The sequence below is a fragment of the Euprymna scolopes genome, chromosome 10 (genome assembly GCF_053919585.1).
Source record: "Euprymna scolopes isolate OS-2025 chromosome 10, ASM5391958v1, whole genome shotgun sequence".
Taxonomy (NCBI): domain Eukaryota; kingdom Metazoa; phylum Mollusca; class Cephalopoda; order Sepiida; family Sepiolidae; genus Euprymna; species Euprymna scolopes.
Window position 1 is genome coordinate 124,988,183 of NC_136491.1, and position 17,906 is coordinate 125,006,088.

At 32.1% G+C, this 17,906-nt stretch overlaps 1 protein-coding gene across 6 annotated transcripts in view; it reads right to left on the reverse strand.

The window, feature by feature from the left end:
- Positions 1-17,906, reverse strand: part of LOC145286266 (uncharacterized) — a 281,380-nt gene that overhangs the window by 57,691 nt on the left and 205,783 nt on the right. For 4 of the 6 annotated variants that reach the window (XM_080135098.1, XM_080135100.1, XM_080135096.1 and 1 more), the window contains exon 4: positions 8,953-9,019. In XM_080135098.1, the coding sequence (XP_079991224.1) occupies positions 8,953-9,019 (67 nt within the window). The remainder of the gene's footprint in view (positions 1-8,952; positions 9,020-17,906) is intronic. The other 2 variants (XM_080135099.1, XM_080135097.1) reach the window with 1 other exon arrangement.

Here is a 17,906-nt window from a genome sequence, read left to right on the forward strand (position 1 = left end):
TTTTGTATAGCATGGATAGATTGTTTTTAATAAGTGATAAACATTGACTCATGCAATAAGATCAACATTTTATAGAGTTTTTGTTGATGTCATTAAACATTTTTTTTGTTTGTTTTTTTTTTTACAGTTTTTTAAAAAGTTAATTTTATTAAACTAAAACCTTTTTTTTTTTCATTTAGAAGAAAGTGATAATAAAATGTATTTTTCATTAGTTTAAAACACTAAGATTAAGCTACACTGAGCAATAAATCTTTTGTAGACTCTTGGTTAAACATAAGATATCTGATAGGTAATAATTGTAATAAATTTAGAATTAGGCCAACTGTGAACTCTGAATGACCCTCCTCTAACCCAGACTGGAACGTTTCTGTGGCACTTAAAATATTTATTAATCACTTTTCATCTAGTATCCAAAGAGAAAGGTGGCATTTTCCTACTTGGATTTTTTACATGCACACAGAATAATTGAAGTAGTTTTTTTTTTTTTTCAGATAAAGATGAATTGTTCTATTTGTACTGAGCTAACAGTTGAAACCAGTACTAATTTATTCCATGATAAACAGGTTGGATTAATTTCAGTGGATCATTTGGATGCAATGGATGTAAAGCTTATTGCCTATAGGAAAGGACTTGATGAGGATAAAATACTATCTGTGACCATCACAAGTAGACCTTGTTAACTAAGTATGTGGCTTGAAAAGAGTTGTTTCAATCCATTTAAAAATCATAAGAAGCAAATTAAAGGCAGTTTGAAAGCAATTTCTTTGAAGTTGGCAGATAAAGCAAAGGCTAAGTTGTTACTTATTCCAGGCAAGAAACTCTGTCCTAATTGTCGCATACGAATCAGCAAATTTCTTGATGATGAAAAACAAAGGCATGTATCGGATGAGGAAATGCAAGAGCTTGATGCAAGTACTTTGACGGAAACAGACAAATATCAATGAATGTTTCTCTGCTATTGGAATTTCTCCAATGAAAACAAAAGGGCTTCATGACTCTGGAAAGGCTCGTTTAGGTAAGAGAAAACTTTCTTCTGCAATACAAAGTATTAAGACCAAAGTCATTAAACATTGACTCTGAGCTGTTATGTGATGAACCTTTAAAATTAAAAAGTGAGATTTTAGATAAAGCGAAGTGCTTTGATAAAATGATAGAGGTTCTTGCAGCAAAAGTGAAGACTGTGGAATCCACTAAAATGAAAATACAGATCTTGACACTTGCCCCTACCAATTGGTCACACAAAAAGTCATGAATGTATTTGGTTTTTCAGAACACATTGTACGCAAGGTTTGCAAATTGTGTTTGGAAAGCGGTATTTTAGCTGTGCATGAACAAAAACAAGGTAAGTCTTTGCCTGCTGATATTGTAGAGTTAGTGCAAGCATTTTATCAAGATGATGAGTACATTCGATTGATTCCAGGCAGGAAAGGCTTTTTTAGTATTAAACGTAATTTACATCAGCAGAAGAGACTCATATTGTGCAACCTAAATGAGCTCTTCAGAGCATTCAAGGAACAGAACCTGACAGTATCTTTAGGATTTTCAAAATTTTGTAGTCTTAGACCAAAATCTGTCCTTGCTGGTAGTGCAGGTATACATGCTGTATGTGTATGCACTATTCACCCAAACATCCAACTATTACTGGAACCACTGAATGTACTGCATCAAACTATTACTGGAACCACTGAATGTACTGCATCAAACTATTACTGGAACCACTGAATGTACTGCATCAAGATCTCTTGAAGTATATTGTCTGCAATACAAGTAATAGACAGTGTATGATTCATAGGTGCCCAAATTATCCTAAATCATCACAGAAGCTGGAAAAATTTCTTTACGATACCCTTGAAGAATATATTGGTAATGAAAACTCTATTGAGTTCTCCCAATGGACAACAAGTGACAGATCAACTTTAATAACTCACAAGGAATCCTGTCAAGCTTATGTGGATTTAGTTATTTTGCAATTAAATAAATTAGCACCTCATTCTTGGCTAAATCACAATCCAGATATTTAAAGCAAAAAAAAAAAAGATATCAGTGATAGTGAAGTTTTATTGCTTGGGGATTTTGCTGAAAATTACAAATTTGTTGTTCAAGATGAGATCCAGAGTTTTCATTGGAGTACCTCTCAATGTACTTTACACCCAGTGGTACTCTATTTTAAGCTTGAAAACACAATGCAAAGTTAAAGTTTTTGTATTATATCGAGTGACAATTCCCATGATGTGGCATTTGTTTATATGGTACAGAAAAACATTATCGAGGTGATCAAGGCTAATTTGCCAAATGTGAAAAGTATTGAATATTTTACAGATGGTTGTGCAGCACAATACAAGAATTATAAGAACTTTGCCAATTTATGCAACCATCAAAAAGATTTTGGACTTGATGCAAAATGGAACTTCTTTGCAACTAGTTATGGTAAACAACCATGTGATGGCATAGGTGGGACAGTGAAAAGGATAGTAGCAAAAGAAAGTCTACGAAGACCAAATTCCAAACAAATCCTTTCCACAGAAACTATGTTTGAATACTGTAAATCTGCAATTGAAGGAATCAAATTCATTTTGATTAAAAAGGAAGTTGAGGAAGCAAGGAGAAGTCTCACTATTAGATTTGAAAATGCATCCACAGTTCCAGGGACAAGAAGTTTTCATCAATTTATTCCACTCGACAGAGATAAAATAGCCATGAAACAATGTAGTGAAGATGAAAACTATGAATTGATATATGACTTCTTTATTGGGGTTGAAGAAAAACCAATGAAATTTGCTGTTTCAGAATATGTTTGTTGCAGGTATGACAGTAACGTTTGGATTGGCATGATCCTAGAAATTAATATGGAAAATAAGGACTTGCTGATTAAGTTCATGCATCCAGCTCTTCCATCACATTCATTTTATTGGAAAGAGGATTTTAAGGATATATGCTTTGTGCCATTAGCAAATATTCTGTGCACTATTGATGTCCCTACAACACCAAATGGTAGAGTTTATCATTTGTCCAAAGTGGATAAATAATCTGTGCAAAGAATTGTATACAAAACAAATTAATCTATGTACACAACAAAATTTGGTGCACAGCATAGGTTAAAATTTGTATATTGTTATCACTTTCTTCTAAATAAAATTTTTTTTAGATTAATGAAAATAACTTTATGAAAAATTGTAAAAAATATAAATAAATAATTTTTAAAGTGATGTAATTGAAAACATTTCTTATGAATAAAAAAATATATAAATGTTTAGTGCCAATTATTAATATACTAGGTTTTAAAAATTTCACATGCATTTAAAACAAAAAAATTAAAAAAATTTTTGTTTCATGAAAATTATGAAATTAATTTTTTCTTTTAAAATTTGTTTAATGCCATCTACAATAACTCTATAAAATGTTGATCCTAATGCATGAGTCAATGTTTATCGCTTATTAAAGACAATCTATCCATACTATACAAAATGCAATATCTGCAAAATATATTTAAATTATTTTCTTTTTGAATTAACAAAGACTATCTTATTGAATAGTTTAAGAAATTACTTAACACAATATGAACATTTGAGGAGTTTGGGAGCATTAGGATGATTGTTTTTATCAATCTTTCACTGAATTACTGAACGTACATAGGAAAAAAAACTATAAAATTGGCAGGACCATATTTCCTAAAGTAGGCTTGAAACCCTCACAAAATATTTTTGAGAACTTAAGCAGTCATAGTAGATGCTATAAACAAAATATTATGAAAATTGAAGAGGACATTTTCTCCAGACTGATCATAAGCTACATAGGTAAAAAAATTGATGATTTGGGGGACATACTTTTGGGAGAGCAAAATTTTATTTTCTACCAGGTATGGGGTTAAAATAATGAGATATTCGGATTCTACAGTCCCTAAATGCCCTTCCTACCAAATTTCAGAAATATTGAATAAGTGGAAGTATTTTTTTTTCTTATTTTATAAAACACTGAAATTCTGTACGGTTTCACGGCATAAATTTGGAAGCAAAATATGCAAATTTTACACCCCCCTAAAATCCGAACGGTAAGGTTTAGGACCAAATAATTTGGCAAATTTTCCTAACTTATGAAGGGGAATATTTGTGCCAAATTTCCACTAATTCGGTGTCGGTTGGTGCAGATTTGAACTTTTTGCTGGTGTTTTGACATGGAATGACCCATTTAAAATTTTACATAAAGGGTATTTAGACATGGAGCAAGCATTTTAATCTGTTTTGGGGTGAAAATTTGGCTAGCAAGAGGTCAAAGTTGAAAGAGTTGACCTTTGCAGACTCTACCAAACTCCTCCACCAATTTTGGTTCTAAACATTTGAAATTTTAGATGTAGGTTACCTGGACATGAATCAAACTTTTAATATATATAATATGCACATAAAGTTATGAACAGTACATAGGGCCCAAGCAAAGCCGGGCTGAACTGCTAGTTATGTATAAACTTGAAAGTTATTTAAAAAAAATTTCATTAATAATTTATCTTATTGTTTTTCATAATTTTTGGATATGTTACTAAATTCGACATAACAATACCATTGGTTTTTACTTGAAATTCAATGTTTTGATTTTCACTATTATAACAAAGAAACACTTAAAAAGCAACTCTATAAAGAAAATTAAAAAACTCTAAGTACAATGTGTGAGAACGAGTGAAGAGCAAGTGAATGATGGGCCTCCAACCAGTCCTTCTTCGCCAGTCTTCAACATGATGAAGCAGAACAATGATCAGATCAGATGAATATGTTGGGTCCAGTCAGACCTACCATATCAGCTCTGATACTCGGATGGCAAAGCTGAATATATCAAAGCATAATGAATACCCGACAATCAGTCAGCTATGCTGATTTTATCATGTTCAGAGGAGCGACTCTTTGATAAGAAAATGCTGAGATCTTCAAGTGGAAGAGCGGAAGATTGTTAGACGACAAGAGCTCTACAAATTTATCTTTAGTTGACCTTTGGCAACTAAATATTTTCGCTTACTAGATAAATAGAAAATTTAATAGCCAAACCCACATGATTTTTAGAATATGACATCTTCATTCAGTAACGAGAGCATATATTATAAAGATTTTTCTGTACGTTTTTAAATAAGTGTAATTCTAAATGCTCACCAAATTTTATGTTAAGATTTGAAGATATAAACATTCAAAATTCTTCAAATGTTTTTAAACAGCCTTCGTTAAAAAAAGGAGTATATTGTTCTATTAAACCTTTTATTGTTTAAATAATTTGACTTTGCTCATTTTATCAAAAGAAAATAAAGGTAGGAAAGACATTTTTCACTCAGCTTTGGAAGATTGTTGAAAAAAACACAATTGCCAAAAGATAAGCATTTTATTATTTATAGTTGCAACTTCGAAAAAAAAATCACTTGCAAATGTGACTGTTTCACTCACAACATTAAGCCCTGACAACCAAAGAAGAATTGGACGCAAATCAACAACAAGGATCTTGAATAGTTGAATTTGAACGGAATCAATCATCAAGATCGACAAGCTTGGTGACTGAGATTACAGGCTGTCAGAAAATGTCAAACCTTCAACCAAAGGAAAAAGAAGGAAAGGAGGAGCTTCCAATATTTGGCGCTTATTCAAATTGGCATTTATGGTGGCAATTAAAAGTAAAAAAATACAGAAAAGTATGTATGATGAATGAAAATGTCATATTCTAAAAATCACATAATTGGATCAATTAGTTTGTTTTTTTTATTCAAGAAAATCAAATTTTACGACTAAGTGAATTGTAGTGTTTTCATCAGCCATGATTAAATCCAATGAAATAAATAAGGGGAAGACAATTCAAATAAAAAAGTTGTGGTAAAAAAATCAGACATATGTTCAAAATACAGTTTAATAATAAAATCGCTAAAACCCTAAATTTTTATATTCTTAGTTTAACAATGAACTATTTGAATGAATAGGAGGAATATGTGGATGTTGAGTGTATTCAAATAAGTAAAAATCCGTGGACTGACTCAACATAACTTTTGAAAATAGAATTTATTTTCATGTTTCCAGATATGTTAGAAAGTGGACTTTGGGTTTGGTTTCATCAGACTTGTATCTCTCGCTTATCTTATTTTGTCCATTAGTCCACACATTTTAATGTTTCTGAGAAAACGAGAAGAATTGTTGTTTTCTGGGTTGGAATCCATCCATCTAACACTTATTGTTGACTAATTTTTTTTACCTTGAAGTGTTCTTTTTTCCTTTAAGCTCTTTACATTAAGTGGTTTCATGCCTTGTTAGGATCAATTTCCATAAAAATTAGAAAAAGAAAACCCCCAAGAAACTTCTGTTTCCACCTCTAAAAAAAAAAAAAAAAAAAAAAAATGGAAATGTCACTAACTCTATGCAGGTTTCTCCAAAGGAGAAAGTCAATGGGAGTATGAAATTCACAAGTATATCCCCATTAGGGGAGATGATGACATTAGGTTTTATATTCTTGCAAAGCGATGTCGACGTCCTCCTACATACAGCACCTGGAATTCCCAAATTGATCATCCATCTGGTACTAACCAGGCTCAACATTGCTTAACTTTGATGATTTAATGAGAACCAGTGTGCCCTGTATGATTCACCTCTAAGCCTCATGTTTTTACTTGTTTTGTTTACTAAGCTTTAACTATTGTAGCACAAAATTTATAAACAACTAGCAGGACCCATTTCTCGGCATTGCCAAAGAGATATAAAAGGATGTTAACTAATTGTGCCACCACTCCTATCCCGGAAATTCGCCTGGAACCTTGTTTTGTGTTTGCAGCTATATGTGAACTGAAAATACTAAATACAATTTGCGCATGTTATTTCCGAGAAAATGTATTCCCTATTTTAGTTTTGTAAATTAGTAAAATTGTAATTCTTTTGTTTTATGAAGTGCTAGGTAAATTAAGTATGTAAAAGAAAAAAATGTTAAAAAAAAGAAAAAAAAAGTAAAAAAAAAAAAGAATCAAATAATATTTTCATGCATATTAAAAACAGTTAGAAATATAATGGGCTGATGATATGCCAGCATCAAATTTACCATATAAAAATGAGAATTTTCTATAACCACAAAATATCAATTAAATGTTTAGGAAGAATCATTATTATTATGTTTACATGTGAACTGCAAGAATTTAATATAAATTATGTGCGTCATTTTAGAGCTTTGGGCAAAAAATGTAATCCCTATTTTTGTCTCGTATTACTTTTCCTTCTAGATTATGAAAAATGAAACTACCAGCCCCGAGTTTTCCATTAAAAGAGCAATAAACACCTCCTAGTTTCCACAAAAGAAAGAGTAAACCTTATAAATAGTATTTTAAAATACAGAAACTACTCAAATTTCATTTTCTCTAATCTTTCATTGAGAGAATTCCTCCTAGACTGAGTTAACTATAAATATGTCTGGAATAAGTATTTTTAAATGCTGAAAGTATTTGTATTTTGTTATCTCTTAACTTTCCTTATCTGAGAATTTCCCCGAGAACAAAGTAATTATGAATCAGTTGTAAATAGGTATTTTAAAATGCTGAAACTGTTTTTTATTATCTCTAATTTTTCCTTTTTAAAAAATCCTCCTAGACTGAGGTAATTATTCATTTGATTGAATTCAGTGACCCTCATAAAAAAAACTTTTTCAGTGTAAGAAAATAATGAAAATCTAAAACTAATATTGTGGACATCTTAAAAAACGTTCCCAGAGTTCATACAGATTTTCAATGTCCATTTTCAAGGTCTTCTCAAGACATGTTGTTAAAACAAAATTTGATATATAAATGATATAATCAACTTAGTAATTGATAACAGGAGATGCCACTTTCATTTATCTCTTTATTTCATGAAGTAGTTTTTCGTCAACTATTTGCAACTTTAGCTCACCACTACATTGTTTACTTTGCTATTCAGAGGTTTCTACTCATTTTCAATTTTTGTTTGGTCTGAATGTTTTTTTTTAGCTTAGCCAGTTCAGTCCCCCCCCCCCCCGCCACAGGCTGATTTTCTGAAAGCATTATAATTACATTATGCTGCCATCTGGCTTAATTGATGTCTGATCCCTATTATTAAAATTTCACAAAAAATCACAAGTTTCTCAATTTTTACAAAGATCTTCCACTGCTTTACATAAAACATAAATTAATTTAAATATAGCTCACATTTGAACTCCTTACGCCTAGCAAATACATTCCAAAATTAATAATGATCAGTTAATTAGTTTATGAATGAATACTACACATACAAATATTATATAACTATTAATTTAACTATTTAATAATTATTTAACTTTATAAAAAATAGAGATTATAAAAGATCTAAAATTACATCTAAATTCACATATCTTAAGTTTACTAGAAATATGAAACATATATGATGAGATAAAATTTAATAAATTAAAATATTTATTAATCCATCAAATTCACACAAGAAAATTATACCAGTAAGAAATTTTTAATCCATGAATGTTTTAAAATAACAACGTTCTTATGTTCACACTTGGATTTTTCTTGTTTCAGGAATTGATTGATTAATTGCCACTTGAAAACACCTTTTTATTCTTTTTTTTTTATTTTTCAAATAAATGTCTTTTTATATATATATATATATATATTTTTTTTAAATATTTTTTTATATTTTCAAATTTATGCGAACAATACATTTTTTTCTCAATGTTTATCTTCTGAAGAAAAACTTACATCTTTGAACATCCATGGATTAAGGATTTCTCACTGGTATAATTTCCTTGCTTGAATCTGACGGATTAATTCACTTTTATTTTCAGATATTTTTTGTATGTCTTTAACTGCTTTGTATCGTATATTGAGCTTTCGATTATCTTGATAGGTTTCAATTTTAAAGATAATATTTACTTTCATCTTTACAATTCAATTTATATGTTAAGTTTACTATATAAGTAATTTTCATATCAATAAAAATAAAAATAGATCCATACCCTCACCTGATTGTCCTTAGCCTGGGTCTGTAGTATGTTGATCTGGTTTTTGAAAGCATGGTTCCACCTAAGAAAAAAAAAGAAAAATAGTTTTAAGATGACGTGATTTAAACATAAATAATTTCCTTTCCCAACTTAATTTAATCATTTTTTATCTTTGTTGCAAAACATGCAATATATAAAGAGATTTAAAAAAATTTTTTTTTTTTACTTTCGGTCACAACAAAACCCAGAAGCCACCGAAGGATAATGGGTTAATGAATGTTATATATATATATATATATATATATAGTGAGAAACACTGTGAGGATCAGTAATGGTTGAAATTAGGTAGGGTTTAACTATATAAGAGGATGGCTCGACTTATTTGCATTAGACTTGAAAAGAACTATGTTATAGTCAGCTGGGAAGCAGCTCCACAGTAATGTGTCCACAAACGAACAGTCCAGGAAAGAAACATTGCTTATTGAATTTTCATTTAGTTTTAAGCACAGATAAAGAGTGAAGGAAATTGTGGACAGTTGTTGGGGCTAGACAAGTATTTGTTGCAAAAGTTTTACGGAGCAAGGAGGCTTAGATTAAAGCTCAGTCAAGCATCTAAATAACAATAAGTAACAATAGAGCAGAATCTCTTTTGTGAGAAAGAGGAAATAGGGAGGTGAAAAAGTCGTTGCTTACTACATATTGAAGATGGTTTTGTTGTCAAAGCAGGAAATGGTACTCTTAGCAACTCCACCCCAGATGAAAATAAAATAAATCCTCTAATCTGGTAGCTAATTGCAAATTGAAAGCTGGTACGAAATAATAAATATGGCAAAAACTTGATGAAATACCAACATTACATTTTGTTCAAAACTCAAAGTTCTCCATTTATATGAGAAAGGAAGCATTCCTTGCACAAAAAAGTAAGGACTATTTTTTTTATACTTATATTAAATCAAAGCAAGGTGTATTGCCACCGAAATGTGAAGGGTTATTGCAAATTAGAGGCCAGATTTATAGGGGCGTTATAAGTAGAGAATTGTGCACAGAGGTGTTTGTTCACATTACATTTAAATTTCTGTGTGTTGGTATACTCAGGGAAACACGGAGAATTGAATTAATTCCAAAAGTTAGTAGTCTGAGAAAAGAAACTTTCCTGCATCTGGGGACTTCTGGAGTGAAGGAGTTGGACTTTGCTGATTGTCAAGTTGGTTTTTGATATTTATGTTGAGGAGGCAAAAGTGAAGCAAATTAGCCAGAGCACATACTATTGAAATACTGGATGGAACATTGCAGCGATGGGACAGAGGATGGAATTTGGTAGACAGTATGAGATCTATTAGATATGAGAGTTTTTTTTTTTGTTTTTTTTGGTACTGTATCCATTTATGTTCACATTCAATTAGAGACTAGAAGTCATTTTCTAAAGATTCAACCATCACCTTGGATATGTGTGTGCTATCATCGGGAAATATACCCATCTCAGACAAGATTGCATCAGGAAGGCTGTTTACGAAAATCAAGACTAATAAGAGTCCAAGGATTACCTCTGGGGTACACCTGCATTAAGTTATGTTGTTTAAATTTAGGACACTCAAGGACACCCTGATTTTCATATTTTGGGGGAGAAGGGGTATAAGAAGAATATGATTATATCAAATACTAGCAGGCTGCCTGGCATTGTCCGGTCGTGCGATACACTTACATATGATTCATGCAGATTTAGTATTTATTATTATAAAGTCAATTCTCTATCAATTATTATCAAGTTGACGAGAAATTTCTTACGGTTTTTAACTTAAATTTAGATGAACATATTTTGGCTCAAACAAAAATTTATTGATTGAATTTAAGCACCATCAAAATCGACACACTCTTGCCAATGCAAAACAAGTGTATTTATGCCAGTAATGTAAACATCTTCTATTCTGGTGATGATGAAACCGCTGAAGGCATTTTTGATATCGCTTAGGTTTTTGAAGCATTTCTCATGCAGAAAGTTGGCGAGATGCTTAAAAAAGTGGTAGTCAGTAGGTGAGAGGTCTGGAGAGTATGGCGGATGAGACAAAGTTTTGTAGCCCAAGTCGTTCAACTTCTGCAGGGTTGGTTTAGCAATGTGCAGTAAAGCATTGTCGTGGAGAAGAATTGGGCCTTTTCTGTTGACTAATGCTGGGTATTGTTGTTGAAGTTTCTGATGCATTTCATCTATTTGTTGACAGTACTTCTCTGCCATAATGGTTTCACCTGCATTCAATAAATTGAAATGGATGAGGCCGGTTGCAGATCACCAAACAGTCAGCATGACCTTGTTTTGGTGAAGTCTTACTTCGGGAAGTGTCATGGAGCTTCGTCAGAGTCTAACCACTAAGTTGAGCATCACTAGTTATCATAAAGAACTCATTTTTAATCACAAGTCACAATCCGGTTGAGAAATGGGTTGTCCTTGTTGCATAAAAGAAGGGAAGATAACACTTCATAACAGTGTTTCTTTTGGTAGTCGTTCAATTCATGAAGCACCCATTTATCAAGATTTTTTTTTCTCTTTCCAATCTCTCTTAAGTGGTTGGAAATCATTGTATATGTTACGTCTAATTCAGAAGCAAGTTCTCAAATAGTTGTGCGAGGATTGGCTTCAGCTAAGGCTCTTAATTGGTCGTTGTCAACATCCGATGGCTGACCACTATGCTCATCATCTTCAAGACTCTCGTCACCGCCATGAAATTTATTAAACCACCATTGTGCTGTGTGCTTAATAGAGGTTCCTGGGCCAAACACTTTGTTGATATCGCAAGCTGTTTCAGCAGCTTTTCAGCCTAGCTTGAATTGAAATAAGAAAATTGTGCAAATTCGCTTTCTTTCCATCAATGTTCTGAAAAGGTGACCATATTATTTTAAAACGATTGTAATTTAAATGATTAGATAGAGTGAAAAACACTTTAAAATGATATATAAAGTAAAGGTAGTACATCATTTGAAATCAAAATTAAAAATTCTGCAAGAACCTTCTTGTCAATCTAATATATCATACCAAATATATCAAAGATTTCAGAAGTTGAAAAAAAAAATGATTTGGGTTCAATCAGCGAATTGAAACCAAAACATTTAGCACTTCAGCCTTAGTCATTACCATTTGAGCTATCATCAGATAGATAAGAAAATGTCAAAATTTAACTGACCTTAACAAATAAATGTATATTTGTGCATGCGTACAAGAGCACTTTAAGTCAACTTACGATAAAATAAATACCAGCATTACATTTTAGTCAAAATCTCCTATATATCAAGTGTCAAATCTGTAGACTAAAAATTGACAAGGAATTTAGTAGAGACCGTTCCTCAGACAGACAAAGTCACTTTATATATATATATATATATATATGAGAAAGAGAGAGAGACTTTTCACTTGCTTTAAGACAAGTTATTTTTGTTATACACTGAAATTTGACTTCTTGGCCAATCTTTTATTTTATAAAGGGTTGTCTGTCTGTATGTATGGCTACAACTAAAAAAACAAGAAAACAAAATCTACAAGTTGATACCTTCTTGATTCATGTTGATGAATAATATCTAAAATATAGAAAATATTTTTCATTCTTTGACCCTAAACTGGCACAGATTTCATTTGGAGCGGGAGTTCCAGCCATTACATGTAATAATAAAAGGAAGTAATTAACGTTTTTATTAAGGAGTTGATTCCCTTATGCTGACTCATTTCTCCAGTAATCTATATAAGATAGAGTTGTGTATGTCAAGAGAGAGGAATAGGCTTGCAAGGAAGAAATAGGGTGATAGAAAGATAGACAAGTGGTAGAAGTGTTGATAGAAATATGTTACACTTGCCTTGGGCAACACAATAGTTCTGCTAGTAACACATAAGACAACAAAAATTTGTAATTTCAAACAAACCTTGAAGTATTACAATTTGGTGGCTAATTATGCTATCAAAATAAATTTATTATTATTATTCATCATATTATTCAGATTGAACCTTCAACCTTCAGAAGAAAGTCACTTTTATAACTGAATTTTTCCAAGTACTCTAACCACTGTGTCACGGATCCTTGCAGACAATTCTAGTATGAATTTAAGAATTTATAAAACAGTTATTTGATAAGTTCACAAAAATTATTTACTTATCTCTGATTTCTCCTAAAGGAACTGGAAGTGATTTATTTTTCAGGTCGATGCTTTTTTTTTTTTTTTTTTTACAATGGGGTCATACTTATCAAGGCCCAGAGTCTACTTGAGGATAAGGGCTAATGAGTGTACGGTAGTCAAAGAGGAAAATATTGTAGTAATCATTAGTAGTGGAAATTATGTAAATTAGATTACTTAAGGGAATGGCTCATCAAAAAACTTGTTCACATTGGATTTGAAGATGACCATATTGTAGTCAGTTGGAAAGCAGAAAAATGGAACAAAGTTCCACAGGCGTGCAGTTCTAAGAAAGAAGCTTTGTTCATGGAATCTACGTTTAAGGTTAGGTACAGATAAAGAGTGGGGGAAATTACTGATAGTGGTTTCAGTTAGACAAGTGTTTTTCGTGAAAGTCGGGCAAGGGGGGGGAGGCATAGATTAGAGCTCAGACGAACACTTGCCATGAAAATAACGATAAAGCAGAGACAGGCTCACAACATCTCTTCTGTGGGAAAGAGGTTGTAGAGAAGAGAAAAGTCTATTTTGAACTCTTGTCAAAGCAGGATAAGGTCCTCTTAACAGCTCCTGCCCAGATGTGGCAACAGTACTCCATCCTTGGACTACTTTGCTCTTATACAAGTAGAGAATTACATCAGCAGTGAGATATCTACTGGAGCGTTAGAATGATCCTATCATTTTTCCAGCAGCGTTGGCAACGGATTTGATGTACATGTTCCATCTCAAATCAGGAGTAAAGGTCAGATCCAGAAGCTTGTCAAAACATGGAGCCTCCCCAAGATGAGCCATTCATTTCAATTGATGCCAGACGGGGATCAGAGCGTTAATGGAAAGATAGAAGCTTGGTTTTAGATGCATTGAAAATAACCAGCCACCTCTTCCCCCATTATACCACGCGCTCAAGATCAGAGGAGAGAGAATCAGAGAGAACTTGGTCATTTCGGGCTTTTGAAATGTTGCCATAGATAGTAGTGTCATCCGCATAAATGTCTATGAATGATCTTAGGATGTGATTTGGGAGATCACTGATGTAGATCAAGAAGAGAGTTGGGCCCAGTATGGACCCCTGAGGGATTCCAGCATTAATACTTTGAGAAGTATGCACATTTTTAGACAGCATTGTTAGTTGCTTTTGTTTTATGGCATATCAAACATTCTGGGGTTATTTAATGCTGAATCCTGCAATTTGGGAAAAAACTTTTATGCTTCAAGTTCTTTATATTTTCAAATACTTATTCATGTTTTTTTGGTTTAGTTTTTTTGTAGAAGAAAATTATTTTTGTTTTTGACTTTGCAGAAAATGATTGACTTTTGCAAAGGAAAAAGAAAAAAAAGACAATAATATCAATATTTGGTGAATTTTAGGTTAGGAAGCCAGTATCTTCAGACAGCCTGGTATTACCACTTCCAGCCAAAGTAGACCTTGGAAAGGACAATGGTAATTAACGAGCACCTCCATATTCCTTTACAGCCCTCAAATGGATGTTTAAGTTCATACCCAGGACCAAACAGCATTGTGAGGTTTGGTGCAATCAAACAATATGTTGCACTATTGCGGATTATAAATCATTCATATAAGTAATAGAAAACAGAAATAAAAAACACAATGTTCTCAAGAATGAGTTTAACATTACCAAAATGGTGTGCCACTGACATTTTTTAATAAATATCTTAATATATCCAATGCAAGTAAAATAACTTGAAAGGAAATAAAAATAATAAAAACCTTTTTCTTTATCTTAAGAGAGACCCTTCCCCAACTAACACACACACACACACACACACACGCCAAATGAAAGAAAAACAGTTTTGTTAACAATAAAAAAATAAATAAAACTAGACTTGATCTTGCACAACGCATAAATCAATATTTCTGGCTACATTCTAGCAATACTTAGAATCCATAATATAAATCATACAAAAAAAATAAATAAATAAATGAAATAGTTGACACACTACTGCCAATAAAACACATATATATCAAGCACAAGATGTCTAGCACTTTCTTTTTAGGAGGGGGGGGGGCGTTTTTCTTATATTATAAATGACTTATACACAATAAATAAAGTTTAAATATAGTTTCTTAAGTAGACACATGGGCTATATATGACACACACACATACACATTATAGAAAGTAATAGACTAGAGTGTAAAAGAAGAAAGCCTCAGGTGCTGTGCTGTGCTCAGAGTATTGCAGATATATGATAAGCTCAATAGGTGTAATTACCTAGAGTTATATTAATAGAAAGGATCAAAGATTAATAATTGTGAAATTATCATATCAGTTTTCATAGGAGGAAGCATAACAAAATCAAATTTATATGCACAATCGTTTCGCAAACGATATCCTTTTATTCATTCGATATTTACAAATAAAACCATAAAGAAATAAAGTAAAATATTTCTGGATATCGTCTCCTCATCAGCATAAATGGGAGAATGGGTTTAAGATTTGGAAAAACACCAAAATTTAACTTTTGTCTTTCCCAATCTTAACCATAACCCAGAACCATTTATGCTGAATGTTTTAATGAATAAAGGGATATTGTTTCCGAAACGATCGTACATATTAATTTGATTTTGTTATGTTATCCCTTATGAAAACTTGATTAATAATTTCGCAATTATTAATCCTTCATCTTTTATATATATGTATGTCTGTATGTGGAACGGTCTCTACTCTGTCAATTTTTGGTCTACAGACTTCGTACCTGTGGAAAAAATTCGATTTGGTTTTTAGTTGGTAAGAATAGCTGCCAAGTAGTCAAAATTAGAACTTGGCAGGTATATGTCTATTAAATGTGTTACTTCTATGCATGCACAAAAATACATTTATATGTTCAGCAACGTTTTCTTTAATGTTTTGATATGCATATGGGCTTAGCTCAGATGGTAAGAAATAACCTAAGATAGCTATATATTTTTGCTTTGATTCTAACTGATGGCATCCAAGTCATTTTTTTAAAACTTTTGAAATCACTACTATATATATTAGGTACAATATAATAATCAATAGAGATGTGATTTTATAATAAAATATGAAATCAGCATAAATTCAAATATCATATTTAAGTGTATTTTACGATCGGGCAACATCAGGCAGCTTACAAGTATATATGTGTGTGTGTGTGTGCGTGTGTGTGTGTTGAATATCGAATGTAGTCACAAATCTTCGAAACATATACCAGAAAAAACAGTTGGAAGTAAGTGATATACCATCCACTATAACAATGCAATCCCTTCAGTTACGTACCTAGAAAACAAAGGTATTAAACCTGACATAATGGTATGGAATAAGAAGAAAAAAGAAGCAAGCTTAGAACTTAGTGTCCCCATTGATGCTGAGTTTAATAGGGCGAAGAGAGAGAAAAGATAACGATATCTATGACATGAAAAGAAATTGGAATCTTTGGAAAATTTTCATGATTCCAGTAATTATAAGAGCATCTGGACTCATGAATAAGAATTTAAAAAAAACTACCTGGCAAATATATCCGGTGAACCAAGTGCAAGAGAGATACAAGCAACTGCACTTAACGAGTGGTTAGAATCTTAGAAAGATCTTTTGGTTGGAATGTATGCTATAGTGGGTGAATGTTTGACATTTGATAGGATGCCCCATAAGAAAATTAAAAAAAAATATATATATATCTTTTTACCCCAAACAAGCCATATTTCCACTTGGGCATTAGGGCTACTATTTGGGATAGTGTCTAACAGAGTGTGAGGGAGTTGAGCAGTGAGATGTCTGTCTATACTACATGTACACTTCTGTAGATTAGTACAATCAGAGAAGAATGAAACAGGGCGGAATTACAAAATCAAGCAATCCAAGAGAAGAAAGTGTTAAAGTAAAAAATTTTGTGGCATCTAGAGATCTCAACAGAGAAGAAGTGGGATTTTGCTACTTGCCAGGTTAGTTGGAAGTATTGAAGTCGAGGGGGCACAAGTACTATGAATTCATCAGAGTACATACCATTAAAGCACTTCTAAAACAGGCACAGGGATACAACATTGCAGTGATGGGGCAGAGGTTGAAGCTTGGTTAATAATGCAGGACTTATTAGATTTGAGACTCTTTTTGGATCCTGTCTAAGAGGGAGAGACTAGTAGTAGATGCACCAGTCAAGATCTAGCACAATACTCCATGCATGGGTGAATTGTGGTTTTGTAAAGATATAGGATACTTTCTGCTGTGAGTAATTTTCTAGCATGGTAGAGGGAGCCCATCTTCTTTGCAGCATATTGCTATTAAGTAATAATACCAATACATTGCCTTCTTTCAATCTTCATTTTCTTATGTATAAATCCCAAGTTATGATGAGGTCTGTAATATAACTTGTTTCGGACAAAAAGAAAAAAAAAAAATCTTGAATTTACATTTGTTGCTCAAAGGAAAGGTTTTCTCCCCCTGTGAAAAATATTCTGATCAAGATATGCTGCATCTATAAAAATCAGTATATAATAAAAATTTATTGTTACTAATAACATGCGATAATGTTCAACAAAACAAAGCTAGACAGAATCAAATATTGATCTTTTTATACCAGATGTTATTTAGATCTCAAGAAGGAAATCTTAATTCTATACAATAATGCTATTTCTCTGAACCATATGTGATTTCCAATTATAATAACATAAAAACATGCTTAGACATTAACAACAGTTTGAACAAATGTTACATAAAGGTAAATAATGATTTTCCGTAAAGGAGGTCAAGTGGCATCTCAGTGCAGGTTTGAAAGAATATATAAAAAAGGTGACTAAAATCCTTAAATTTTCGGAAATATCAATATACAGGGTGGAACGATAAAGT